Genomic DNA, 13,269 nt, shown 5'->3' on the forward strand with positions numbered 1-13,269 from the left:
CTTAATAGGATAATTTTGAAATCTGAAGCTATGCAACTGTAGCCTCTAATATTCTTTAAAACTTGGCAAAACAATATTAAATTAAACAAACTGTATTGATATAACTTTGACTTGAACCTACAAGTTGATATGTTTTAAAATGGTCTAAATGCCATTCTTGCTGTGATTAAGAAGGTATTACAGCCTGTGGGCTGCAGTTGCTTACTGCTTTGAGGCCCTAGCAGTAGCTACTCCCATTAGGGAAAGGGCTGTCTCTTTTTGGTCTCTGTTTGTACAGTGCCTAGCACAGTAGGTTTCTTGGCTGCAGCTAGGACTCCTAGGCACTACAATAATACACAGAAAACCTGGATTTGTGCTGGAAATGGCCCAACCTGATGATCACTTTAGATAAGCTATTACCAGCAGGACAGTGGGGTGGGAGGAGGTATTGTTTCATATTCTCTGTGTGTATATAAAGTCTGCTGCAGTTTCCACGGTATGCATCCGATGAAGTGAGCTGTAGCTCACGAAAGCTCATGCTCAAATAAATTGGTTAGTCTCTAAGGTGCCACAAGAACTCCTTTTCTTTTTGCGAATACAGACTAACAGGGCTGTTACTCTGAAACAAATAATAGTGCTGATAAGAGACATTGCTTCGGCTTTAAATCTGAATCTCTTTTTGCTTGGGTGAGTATGTTTGAACGATACATGGAGTGTGGAATCCAGTATCCTAAGAACTGGTACTGAGAGACTTCAGTAGGGCTGGTTGGAAAATTTTCCAGCAAAACTGTTTTTTGGTGCAAAATTGTATCTTCAACAAATTATTTTTGCAAAATATATTTGTTTTTCCTCGGAAAATACTATCAAAATAATTTGGCTGAAAAACTTTAGATTTTGTCTGAAAACTCAAATTTGTGTGGAACATTTCAATGAAAATAAGAGTTTTGTTTTTCGTCCGATTTCTGCAGCAAAGAATTTGGATCACTTCTAGCTGTGTGTTAATACACTTACACACGTTAAAAACTAGTTATGAAAGTGGCATTGGATGTTAATGATACTTGCTGTCAGTTGTGGACTGCATCTTTATTTTTGATACTTGTAGTTTAGACAACATTAAAGAGATAATGTTACAAGTTAAAATGATATAGTTATACCAGTATGATCCCTCATGAGGACACTTATTCCAGTGGGAGAATGACTTTTTTCAGTTTAGTTTAAATCCAAGTGATAAGCGAAACTGAAAAAGGCCCTCTGATGCTTGAATAAGAGTGTGCATACAGGATGTTAAACGGGGTGGAGTTATATTGGTATTAATTCACACCTTAAGTTGTACCAGTATATCTTTCCTGTGTAGAAAACGCTTTGTGTTGTGTGATTTGTGTGTGTAGTGAGATTTCTGCACTTTAACCTGAAGGCACAAGGAATTGACTTTATTAACAAGCAGATTTTCTAACTGGTTTTACAGGGCATTTGAACTATAGATAACAAAAATGTCCTATAGTCCTGGTCTACTTGCAGTTTTTGTACCAGTATAACTGTCTGTTAGGGCTGTGGATTTCTTTTTTCCCCCCTCCCCCCCATAAAGTACAACCTCAAGTGTGGACCCAGTTATACTGGTATAAATGTGCTTCTGTTGGTATATAATTGGTATATATTCTTCTTCCCATATTGGAATATGCTCTACGGGTAGATGTATAAATTTATACTGGTGGAACTAGGGTCACACTAGGTGTGAATTTTTTTTTAAACTGATTGAATTATACTGATATGGTTAAAAAGATATGACTCTTGTGTATAGACAAGCCCATAAACATTTGTAAGAAAAAAAATCTACGAGAGAGACTAAACTTGCCATTCGTGGTATTTCTAAGGCTATACGTATGCTACAGACTTCTGCTGGCACAGCTATGTCGGTCAGGGCTGTGAAGAAGTGTGATCCCGAACTGACAGAACTGCTGTTGGCAGAAGCCCCACACGTAGACAGTTACACTAGCAAAACTACGCTTTTACCACAATATATTGTTTTGTTTAGAGGTTGCAGAATAATCTATACGAGTAGCAGCACAGCTTGGCCAGTGTAAACTGTGTGCACACTTTGCTGGTATAGTATATACTGGTGTAGCTATACCAGCAAAGCACTCCTAGTATAGACGTGGCCTGAGTTGAAAAGTTAAGGGAAATATGAGTGGGGGAAATGAGAATCTCGAAGGACAGGATAGTGAAACCAGTAGTTTTGTTAATTTATGCAATGTCTGTATACACCCGCTCCTGGAGTCCATGCAACACTCAAAGGTTTTCACAGGGTGAGGTGTTGCTGTTGCATCTGGATCATGACTTTAGACTGGTGGGACTGAGTTCTGGAGACTTAGCAGCATTGGCTTCCTAGCTTCTGGATTAGGAAGTTGACTTTTCTCTACCTCTGTGGTAAATTAGCTGCAAAATGGCAGTGGGAGACCACAAAGGATAAGAGCTCCAGTTGGTGTGCAGAAGAAGTGCAATTCCCCTGTGGAAGATGGCTGCCCTCCCTTTCTTCTTGTGGCTTTCTTCTTGAACCAGAAGATTTTATTTGGAGTTAAGAGCCATAGTTAGTTCATCCCATCCATTTGAAATACCAAGGAATGTGATTAAAAATAACTTCTGTTTTGAATTTCAATGCCATTGAAGCAGAATGAAGTAAATTACTAAATTGATTGTGTTGTTTTGCCCCACAAGTGAGTTCTCTGGTGTGTGCAGCATAATTACGGAGGTACTTATTTGCACTGTTGGGGCTGTTACACTCTTGATTCCCATCCACACTGGCATTCCACCAGTTGAGAATGGGACAGTGGCAGATGATGTGATGGGAAGCATTGCTTGGAGCAAGCATGATCCAAATGTGACCATCTGTGGTGTGTTACGAGCATTTTTGTCTGTGGAGCTATGGCATGTTACAGAGCATACAAAGAGGACTACATGGTGGTTAGTAGGTCAAACTTCACTGCTTAGCCAATTACTTGGTTTCTGGTTTCCTTGTTAGTTTTTACTCCTTAGGTATTTTGTGGCTGCTGCCATCCCTGGAAAGTTCAAGGATTTTCACATCTGAGGCCATGTCTACACTAGCACTTAGGTCGGCAAAACTTCTGTTGCTCAGGGGTGTGGAACCCCCCCCCCCCCCCGAGCGACACAGGTTTTGCTGGCATAAGCGCTTATGTACACAGCGCTGTGTTGGCAGGAGACACTCTGCCGCTGAGGTAGCTACCACCACTCGTTGAGCTGGTTTTATGATGTTGACGGGAGTGCTCTCTCCTGTCAGCATAAAATGGCGAGCGATCTTACAGTGGCACAGCTATATTTTAAGCTTGTAAGTGTAGACGTGGCCTGAATCTGAGGGTTTGGCTACACTTGGGAGTTACAGTGCAATAAAGGGGGCCTGGGCGCCCTAGCTCGCTACCCGTTCGCGCTGGCAAGGCGAGTAGAGCGCTCTGTCTCCATGGCTACAGTGCTGCTGGTCTCCACCTTGGCGAGTGGAATAACGTTCGCTGCGCCCCCTGCTGGAGCGCCGCGGCGCCAGTGTGGACGCCCTGGTCCGTTAGTGCGCTGTGATCAGCCTCCAGAAGTGTACCACGATGCCTGTTGTAGCCACGCTGGTCATCACTTTGAACTCTACTGCCCTGCCCTCAGGTGACCAACCGTTAGACCTGCCCTTTAAATTCTCTGGGAATTTTGAAAATCCCCTTCCTGTTTGCTCAGCCAGGCGTGGAGTGCTCTCAGCGCATCTTTCCAGGTGACCATGCCTCCACGCGCCAGGCAATCCCCAGTATGGAGCAATGGCGAGGTGCTGGACCTCATCAGTGTTTGGGGGGAGGAAGCTGTCCAGTCCCAGTCGCACTCCAGCCATAGGAATTACGATACCTTCGGGCAGATATCAAGGGCCATGCTGGAAAGGGGCCATGATTGGGACACACTGCAGTGCAGGGTTAAAGTGAAGGAGCTGCGAAATACCTACTGCAAAGGCCAAGAGGCAAACAGCCGCTCCAGTGCTGCCCCTGCGACCTGCGGTTTTTACGAAGAGCTGGATGTGATACTTGGGGGCGATCCCACCTCCATGCCGAATATCACCATAGACACCTCAGAGGCCAGTGCAACAAGGCAGGAGGAGGAGCAGCAAAGTGGGAGTGAGGGTGCTGAGGCGGAGGAATGCAGCCAGGAGCTGTTCTCAAGCCAGGAGGAAGGTAGCCAGTTGCGGCGGCCAGTGCTTGGGGAAGGACAAACACCACAGGAGGTTTCCGGTAAGCGGCTTTTATTTTGGGAAGGAAGTTATTTGGTGAGGGCTCTTGGGGCGAGGAGGGTTAGGGCCTCATGCATGCGTAGATGCGGAATAGGGCGTTGAGGTGCTCTCTCACATCGCGGCAATCGGCCTCAGTGATCTCTTCAAAGGTCTCAGCCAGAACTTGGACAATGCGCTTGTGCAGGTTTTTCGGGAGAGCCACTGTGGTCCTTGTCCCAGTCGGGCTAACTTGTCCGTGCCACTGTGCCGTGATGGGGGGGACCATTGCCACACACAGGCAAGCTGCATATGGGCCAGGGTGGAAGCCGCATTGCAGTAGAAGACCCTCCCTTGCTTCCCTGGTCACCCTCAGCAGCGAGATCTCTTCCAGGACGAACTCCTGTGGAAAATATGGGGACAGTGTTCAGTATAGGGGCCCCCTGCCGCTGTTGGCTCTTCTCAAGGCACAGAAACCCAGAGGACAGTACAGCTGTGAAACAATTAGTCACGCTTGAGCCTGTGCTTACTCACCATTTTGGGGCTCCCGTGGGTTATGTGCGCTCGCTTTGGGACAGGCAAATTATGCTATTGTGTAGACTGTGCTTGGCCTTGAATACGGGGGAATCATTGCTCTGTCTGGTGTGAACAATGCCGCCTCTGTTAAGTGTAGCATTTTGCCTTTACAGATGCAACCTTGAGATCTCAGCCGTCCGTGTTATCAACGGCCGAGAGGCTGCAAAGAATCAGGAAGAGGCCACGTAGAAGCGAAGAGGACATGCTGCATGAAGTCATGCAGCATTCAACCTAATGAAAATAAAAAGGTGCAGGAATGGTGGGAGAGTGAAAGGAGGGTCCGCCAGCAGAATGCGGATCGCTGGCACCAAAGCACAGAGTGGCTGATAAGCATCATGGAAAGCCAAGCGGACTCGATCCAGGCACTCGTAGCCATGCAGGCAGAGCGCTACCGTGCCTGCCCCTTCCCCCCCCAACCAGCCCTGAAAACTACAACCCTTACCCACTGCCCTCAATGCCCATCACTATGCAGTGAAGCCATCCTGAAGTGAAGCATGCATTGCACAGCACTCCAGACAGGACATACGCAAATCTGTGATTGTACTGTTCCCTTCCCCACCCCACCCCATCTCACCTCCTTGCCTTTTGTGTTTCCCAAGCAGTTGTGTTGTGTTTCTTTTCAATAAATTGATTTTTTGGCTTTGAAAACATTCTTTATTATTGCATAAAGTAAAAGAAACCGTAGCCCAGGAAAAAAGGCACTGCAAGTCAGCGTATCATATGTAGCAAACACAGATTCCTACCACGCTTCATCAGTGCAGGGCACCACACCAGACGTTACTGTGGGCTTTCAGCCTCAAATTCCTCCCTCAAGGCATCCCTAATCCTTGCAGCTCCATGCTGGGCCCCTCTAATAGCCCTCGTCTCTGGCTGTTCAAATTCAGTCTCTAGGTGTTGAACCTCCAGTTCCATGCCTGAGTGAATCTTTCACCTTTCCCTTCACAAATGTTATGGAGGGTACAGCATGCGGATATAACCGCGGGGATGCTGTTATAGGCTAGGTCCAGCTTCCCATACAGAGAGCACCAGCGACCCTTTAAACGGCCAAAAGCACACTCCATAGTCATTCTGCACCAGCTCAGCTTGTTGTTCAACCACTCCTTGCTGCTGTCAGGGCTCCCTATGTAGGGTTTAATGAGCCACGGCATCAAAGGGTAAGCGGGGTCTCCAAGGATCACAATGGGCATTTCAACTTCCCCTATGGTGATCTTCTGGTCTGGGGAAAGAAGTCCCGGCTTGCAGCTTCCTGAAAAGGCCAGTGTTATGAAAGATAAGTGCGTCATGCACCTTTCCGGGCCACCATGCATTAATGTCAATGAAACGCCCACGGTGATCCACAAGTACCTGGAGAACCATAGAGAAATATCCCTTCCGATTAACGTACTCTGAGGCTACGTGGGCTGGTGCCAGAATTGCAATGTGTGTCCCATCTATCGCCCCTCCGCAGTTAGGGAAACCCATTTGTGCAAAGCCAGCCATAATGTCATGCACGTTACCCGGAGTCGTGGTGGTTCTGAGCAGGATGCAATCAATGGCCCTGCAAACTTGCATTAACAGGATTCCAATGGTCAACTTCCCCACTCCAAACTGGTTAACGACCGATTGGTAGCTGTCTGGAGTTGCCAGATTGCAATAGCCACCTGCTCCTTCACCGTCAGGGCAGCTCTTAATCTCTTGTCCCTCCGCTGCAGGGTGGAGGCGAGCTCAGCACACAGTCCCATGAAAGTGGCTTTTCTCATCGGAAAGTTCTGCAGCCACTGCTCGTCATCCCAGACTTGCATGACGATGTGATCCCACCACTCAGTGCTTGTTTCCTGAGCCCAAAAGTGGCATTTGACGGTGGTGAGCATGTCCTTGAATGCCACAAGCAAACTCGTGTCGTTTGCGTTACTCGAGTCGATATCGTCGGAGTCCTCACTGTCTCTTTGGATCTTAAGGAATAACTCGACTGCCAAACGTGACGCGCTGGCAAGACTTGCCAGCATGTTCCTCAGCAGTTCGGGCTCCATTCCCGCAGACCGAAAGGGAAGACAGCGCACAGTACAAAAACTGTTGACAGATGGTGCCAATTGTGGATGGAATCAAAGGGAATGCTGGGATGCGAAGCGATGCATCACGGGGTGTTGGGACAGGATCCAGAATGCACTGCACTCCCCGCCCCCTTCCCACAAGCCACAGTGCCAGAATGGGAAGAGGTGCTCTGTGGGATAGCTGCCCACAATGCACCGTGCCCAATGCCGCTGCAAGTGCCGCAAATATGGCCATGCCAGTGTGCTTGCAGCTGTCAGTGTGGACAGACTGCAGCACTTTCCCTGCTGCGCTGTATAAAGGCGGGTTTAACTCACAGCACTCTACATCTGCAAGTGTAGCCATGCCCTGAGACTACTGATCCCAGACAGCTTGACTCTTCACAGTTACAGCCTTAAGTTCTGACATTCTAAAAATAAACCCCCTTCCTGACAGTTTAGAGAGCATAGTTTCTTTCATATCTGTGCCTGAGTCAGTAGGTTAACAGATGTTTGCCCTTCCTTATCTCTGTCCCCTTTCATTGTCCTCTCAGATTCCTGTTCAAACCAGTACCTAATTAACATATTACCTGTGGGTGTACAGGTTGCAGGGCATGTGGATTTGCTTCCGCAGTAGTTGTCCTTTACCACATGCTGAAATTGGTTTTTAAAAGTAAGACTTGATGTTATGAAGCCAAATTTAAAACTGGGTATGTATGATAGGAAACCTACGTATCCCCAAATTTGGCTGTGAGAAATACGGATTTAGATTGTGTATAACCTCCATACCACTGAGAGAGAATTCAGAAATGAGGAAAAGTCTGTTAGCTGTGTGTGTGCATATACAGGCGATACGGACTAAATAATATAGATACTATATGTATAAGTGATCGCTATGTCACAAATGCATTCTATCGTGCGTCTTTGATCACTTTGCCTGCAGTCTGCCCTTGGACAACTTCTAAAATTTCAAACGTCCCCCATTTTTTTTATCATTTGCATTTAAATGTTTCCTCTTTTCCTCAAATGTGGAATTTCCTACCCACAAGCCCTTCAAAAATTATCCTATCTGAGGCCCAGGATGGAAAATTCAGACCTTGGAGGCTCAGTGCTTGCTTTTTGCTCAGGAAAGTCATTTTAATTTAAAAAAAAAAAAAAAAAAGTTATGACTCTTAGGGTTATTTTTAGAGGTTTCTCTGTCTCCTTCTGAGCCCTTTATAGTTGAACTCTTGGTAACTATGGCTCTGGGCTTTGCAGGATGGATACAATAAGATATTCAGAACCTCCCATAATTTTCCTAAAACAGACTTTTCTGTAACATGTGGCACATGCAGAAGGGTTTTATTGGCACTCATATGGAATGAGACCTGCAGAACTCACTTGTGGCTTTACCTAAGTAATATGGTATTCCAAACACATGCCAGTAGAATCTTTGTGTCGCACAATCCTGTGTGTGTATGTGTAACACAATGAACAATTTCAATGGCTTTATAGTGGTAGAAAGGCCTCAATGTAGCTGGTATATGGTGTTATCAGTTTTTATCACTAATATCCATTCTTATTGTTTGTTATGTAACTTGCATTCAAACACACACCTCGCACTAATCCCCAAGGGTATTGACTGTAACATTTCTTATTTTCAAGAAGTGAAGGTGACATAAGTGGAAGGGCGGTTTTTTAAAAACCTTTTAGTGGTCTGTGGAAACTCAAGACAACCTATTTTCTTAAGTATAAGAAGCTTTGTTGTCTCTCAAGAAATGTACATTTTGAATATATTAACTGCGCTGGGTGGCAATTAAGGACTCCTGCCTCTCTAACTCCTAATCTACTTTAGAAGGTTGAGTCCTGTAATCTTTGGGGATTGATATGAATGGTGTTCTCCAGATGTCTGTCTGAAACTGCTTCTCTTCTCTCTCTTTTCCCCCTCCCCTTTAATTTCAGGACAAACACCATGATGCTGCTCATGAAATCATTGAGACAATTCGGTAAGTGTTCAATGCAGAACTGGACAGAACCTTTTCTTCCATGTTGGTATTACTGTATGTCTCAAATTAGACATTAGGTGTAGGGGAGGGGAACAAATACAAGGGAAGATAGCAATCTAATTATGCTGTAGCAGAACTAAACCTGGACACTAATCAGAATTACAGCTCTGTAAATTCACGCGATGCAGTAACTTCTCCTCCCCATGCCCCCAATTTAATCTTAGTCTGAAACAAACTGTTCTAGTCTGCGGTTGTTCTAAATGAAATTGTACAACAGTATCAAATTCTATGTTTGTTTGTTTTTTTATAATGAGGATTTTAAAATTTAGTCTTTGGAAGCATAAGGCTCGGAACTTAAACAAACAAACAAGCGAAACACCACCACCGCCATCTACGGTCTCTTCTTAGGTTCTGGCCCGATTTAAGCTTACGCTGTTCACTTTTATTTCTTAAAATAGTCCACTGTGGCTACAACTGGGCAGTGCCATTGGCACTCGGAAGGGTCAGGAGTGCTGCCTGCCTGAGCATAGTGGAGCTGCATCAGTGGGAGGGTGTGGCTGAAATACTACTGGAAAGAAGGCCGAGTGTAAGAGGGTTGAATGTTTTCAGGCACCACTACAGCCACACACAGTTTGTGACACAGCAATAATTCATATGCACTGTGGTTTTGGCAGCCTTGAGAAAAAGTTGCTGAGCAGAAACACTCCCTAATATGACTGGGTTTTTTGTTTATCCACAACAGAGAATCCGATTTTAAAATTGTTTTCAAGCATACTTCCCCTGCGTTTGTGGGTAGAAAATAATGTTATCCATGTTAAGGGACCGTGGTTTAGCCTTGTTCCTTGACATTTCTTTTTTTAAATCCACAAAGGCCTTGTCTGAAACTTTTTCAGCCATTGCTGACAGCAGTTCAGCGGTAGTAACATTAGTAAGGTTGGGAGCCCTAGCTCTCTGGCTCTTGACATCTGTTTTCAGTAGCACATCAGTTTGACTTGCTCTGAGCAGGTTTAACTGCTACGCTACTGAAAGTGGCTGCTGGAGTAGCAGTCATCTGCACTCGTACTTTCTGTGTGCACACCAGCCAATGGCAAGAAGAGTCATTGCTAGATCGCAGTTGGGCCACAATCATGTTTCACAGCTTTATTATAAAAATGGGGATTTCTGTAGTGCATACAGAGCCTTAACATATGTTTGTAACTATCATTCTTACCCGTGTACCAAATTAACCACAGTGCATACTTGTTGCTTATGCTAGTAAACTGTTCTATGGAGGTGTGAGGTGGGAGGATGTAGAGCTGACCACTGGCTTGAAAAGTTGTGATATGAACAGTTGTTTGCTGCACACTGGCCTAGTTTGCGGGGGAAAAAATTGTAGAGATAAAAAAAAGTGAGGTTTTAAGGAGGTGAGTCTTCATTAGAAGAATAGAAAGAAATGTAGTTCACAGATACTTACCATTATGCCTTTTTGTAAGGTGCTGAATGTCCTAAAGAGCAATGAGAAGAGGAATATTAGTGATTTAAGATTAAGTCATTTGGATACTAAATGCGCATCTCTCACATTGGCTGTTTGGGACATTTTGTACACTTTTAGCCTATTCAAAATAAAATCAGGTCACCTTTCAGCGTAGTAAAGTGAGAAAAGTGATTTTACTGAAATGGCACTTTTAATCAACAGATCTGCTTCCTGTACACATGCAATCATGTCTTATGACTTTGTCTAAAATGTGGTTCTTTTTTGTTGCGTATTTTTGCTACTATCAATTCCACTGCAAAGTCAACACAGAGATGTGGGGAGAGAGCCTGGAATCTTTATCAGTAAATCTATTAACGTAGGGTATGTCTACACATACAGCTGCAGTGCGTGTGGTGAAGACACACTCTGCCGACGGGAGAACTCTCCCATCGTCATAGAAAACCCACCTCCGTGAGCAGTATAAGTTATGTCGGCGGGAAAACCTCGCCCACTGACCTAGTGCTGTGCACACGAAAGCTTATGTCCATCTAACTCATGTCGCTTGAGGGGTGGAATATTCACACCCCGAAGTGACATAAGTTTTGCTGACACAGGCTGTAGTGTAGACATAGCCTAAGTGTCAGTTGCATACTCTTTTAGCCAGGATGATCCACGAGCCAGAAAGAACTCAGCTTGACTGTCAGATCCGTGGTTGTCATGATGGCAGTTTCAGAAACTTTCTTTCTAGTAAGCTGACCAAATTGGATACCAAAGTGGAAATGATAAACATGGAACCCCACAAAATCATTGTTGGAGTCCTTATAGGGCCACAAAGCATAGAGGTGATGCTCTTTTGAAAAAAACAAAACAAATGCTATATAGTATTCGAGGAATCAATCTGTCCATAATATCAAGACCTAAGGGAAAGAAAATGTGGTTCCCAATGGTATTCTGCAGAGCACTCTGTATTTTGGGTGATACTTCAGATCACTGTTTCTCAGCTTGATGATTAGAAAGGAAAGGGTGTGAAACCCTTTTTCCTGATGTGACTTCCCCGGCCCTTTACAAAGACTTTGTCGCTCCAGTGACTTGCCATCCAGATTGTGGCCCTCATTGTTAGTTTTTAAGTTGTCTTTGAAAATAATTAACTTTTTCACATTTGAAATGAAATGCAGAACTCTGTATTTCTTTTGCCAGATTTAGCTTGTCAGATATCCTGGCAGTGGTCGTCAGTTTTCCATTTCTAATAGGAGCAGAATACAGGGCTGTATTAATCCTGAAAAAACCACATGCCTTTAAGAAAACAAACAACAAAAACATCAAAACCACTATCAAGTCTATTTCAAGCTGGGCCACTTAAGTGGAAATACAGTATACTGCACTGGTAGAGGGAGAAAGCGCCCTCTCACATCAACTCTTTGAAGGTTTCATTTGTGCTGAGGACTGCTGTGCATTTTCAGACATCAGGTTGCAGAAGATGACTTGCATCTACGTGTGGCAAGATAGACAAGTAGCTTTGTCTAAGGAAGTGGTTGTTCATAACTTATTAAAAAAATAAATGCATTTCAGAATGATTGTTTCTGTGCTTCACATTTCCCATTAGATTAGCATTAGCTGTGGCTTTTATTTTTACATCAACTAAGTATATTTGTCTCTTCATTGTGAAGTCAAAATGGAGTTCATGCCTATTCAAGAGCTTTATAGTTCTGCCAGTGGTAATGGGCACTTAACTTCATATTCACTCTTGTGTTGAATAAGAACTCTTCCAGCCCCATAATTAGCATTTTGTGATGTCTACTTCACTTCTCACAATATTGCAGTCTTTCATGCTTTCTGTAACACTGTTTTTAATTTATAGGAACGTCTGTCTAGAATCCAGGCGGATTGCTGCTTCAGTAAAAATAAAAACTGCCTCGTTAAACACTAATGTAAAAGATTTGGGGGTCTATTGTATTCTGATTCTTGTCTCATTGCAGGTGGGTCTGTGAAGAAATCCCAGATCTCAAGCTTGCTATGGAAAATTATGTTTTAATTGACTATGATACAAAAAGGTGAGAGGAACTCCCCCTTCCCCAGAAGGGCAGGCCTAAATGGCTTGTTGTGAATTGGTCTAAGAATAACTAATTATAGACACTGCAAACTGAGCTGAAGTTTTCTTTTAGAACTGGCTTCAGACTCTACAAAGTTATTTTGGTAGGAAATGTGTAACAGGAGTATTGGCAACGGCTGCTGGATTTAAGGACATAATTGGAAACTTCACATAGCAGAAAGCTGAGCTGGTGTACGTTGGAATTACTCACCCTGAAACAATGATCTGTATCTGTGCTGTTGGGCTAAAGCCAGCATTTGGAATCTGAATGGCATTGAAGTTTCTGCTTTTGTAGTAACTAAGAATTCGTGTTGGAAAACACTATGCCAGAGCTGCCCGTGGCACCACTGATTTTTCTCTCCATGTTTGTGGAAGGTTAACTTTCCCCACTCCTCTCCTATTCAGAATCAAATACAAGTGGCAACACTAGTTTCAACTCAAACTGTTCCTACAGCCTTTGTCTCTGGAGAAGCAGGAACAGTGCCTGATTCACAGAACTATGTGAAAACACCTACTACATGGACTGGCATGACAGGGTTGTGTTGCAGTCTGCTCTGTGGGTAGAGATTGGGAGGGACAGAATCTGACCCTATGGAATTCTTTTGTTTGTAATAAGTTCGTTTGGACACAGTTGAGAGAGTCTATATTTTTGGCTCAATTTGACTGTACTAACTGAAAATGGAAATAGAGATGACACTTGCCTGCAGACAAGTTGTGATTTATGAAAATCCATGGAATTTCTTTTATGGAAAAGATCTAAGTACACCGGTGTCCACAAAGTGATCATGTCTCCTGAGTGGGATTGAGACAGGTGAAACTGAATCAGGTCCTAATTCAGCGTTAACTCTTTGAGCACCTGGATGGCTTTTGCAATGTAAAAGGACCACTCTTTGGTGCTATATTATTCCTTTTATTTTATATGGTCTCATCGTACTAGC

General features: G+C 44.1%; 1 protein-coding gene across 6 annotated transcripts in view; it reads left to right on the plus strand.

The window, feature by feature from the left end:
* The window catches only part of DOT1L (DOT1 like histone lysine methyltransferase), a 107,531-nt gene that overhangs the window by 19,490 nt on the left and 74,772 nt on the right, over positions 1 to 13,269 (plus strand). For all 6 annotated transcript variants that reach the window (XM_048830964.2, XM_048830969.2, XM_048830966.2 and 3 more), the window contains exons 2-3: positions 8,746 to 8,789; positions 12,219 to 12,293. In XM_048830964.2, coding sequence (XP_048686921.2) covers positions 8,746 to 8,789; positions 12,219 to 12,293 — 119 coding nt within the window. The remainder of the gene's footprint in view (positions 1 to 8,745; positions 8,790 to 12,218; positions 12,294 to 13,269) is intronic.

This window comes from Caretta caretta, chromosome 25, assembly GCF_965140235.1.
Source record: "Caretta caretta isolate rCarCar2 chromosome 25, rCarCar1.hap1, whole genome shotgun sequence".
In the NCBI taxonomy this organism is placed as follows: Eukaryota; Metazoa; Chordata; order Testudines; family Cheloniidae; genus Caretta; species Caretta caretta.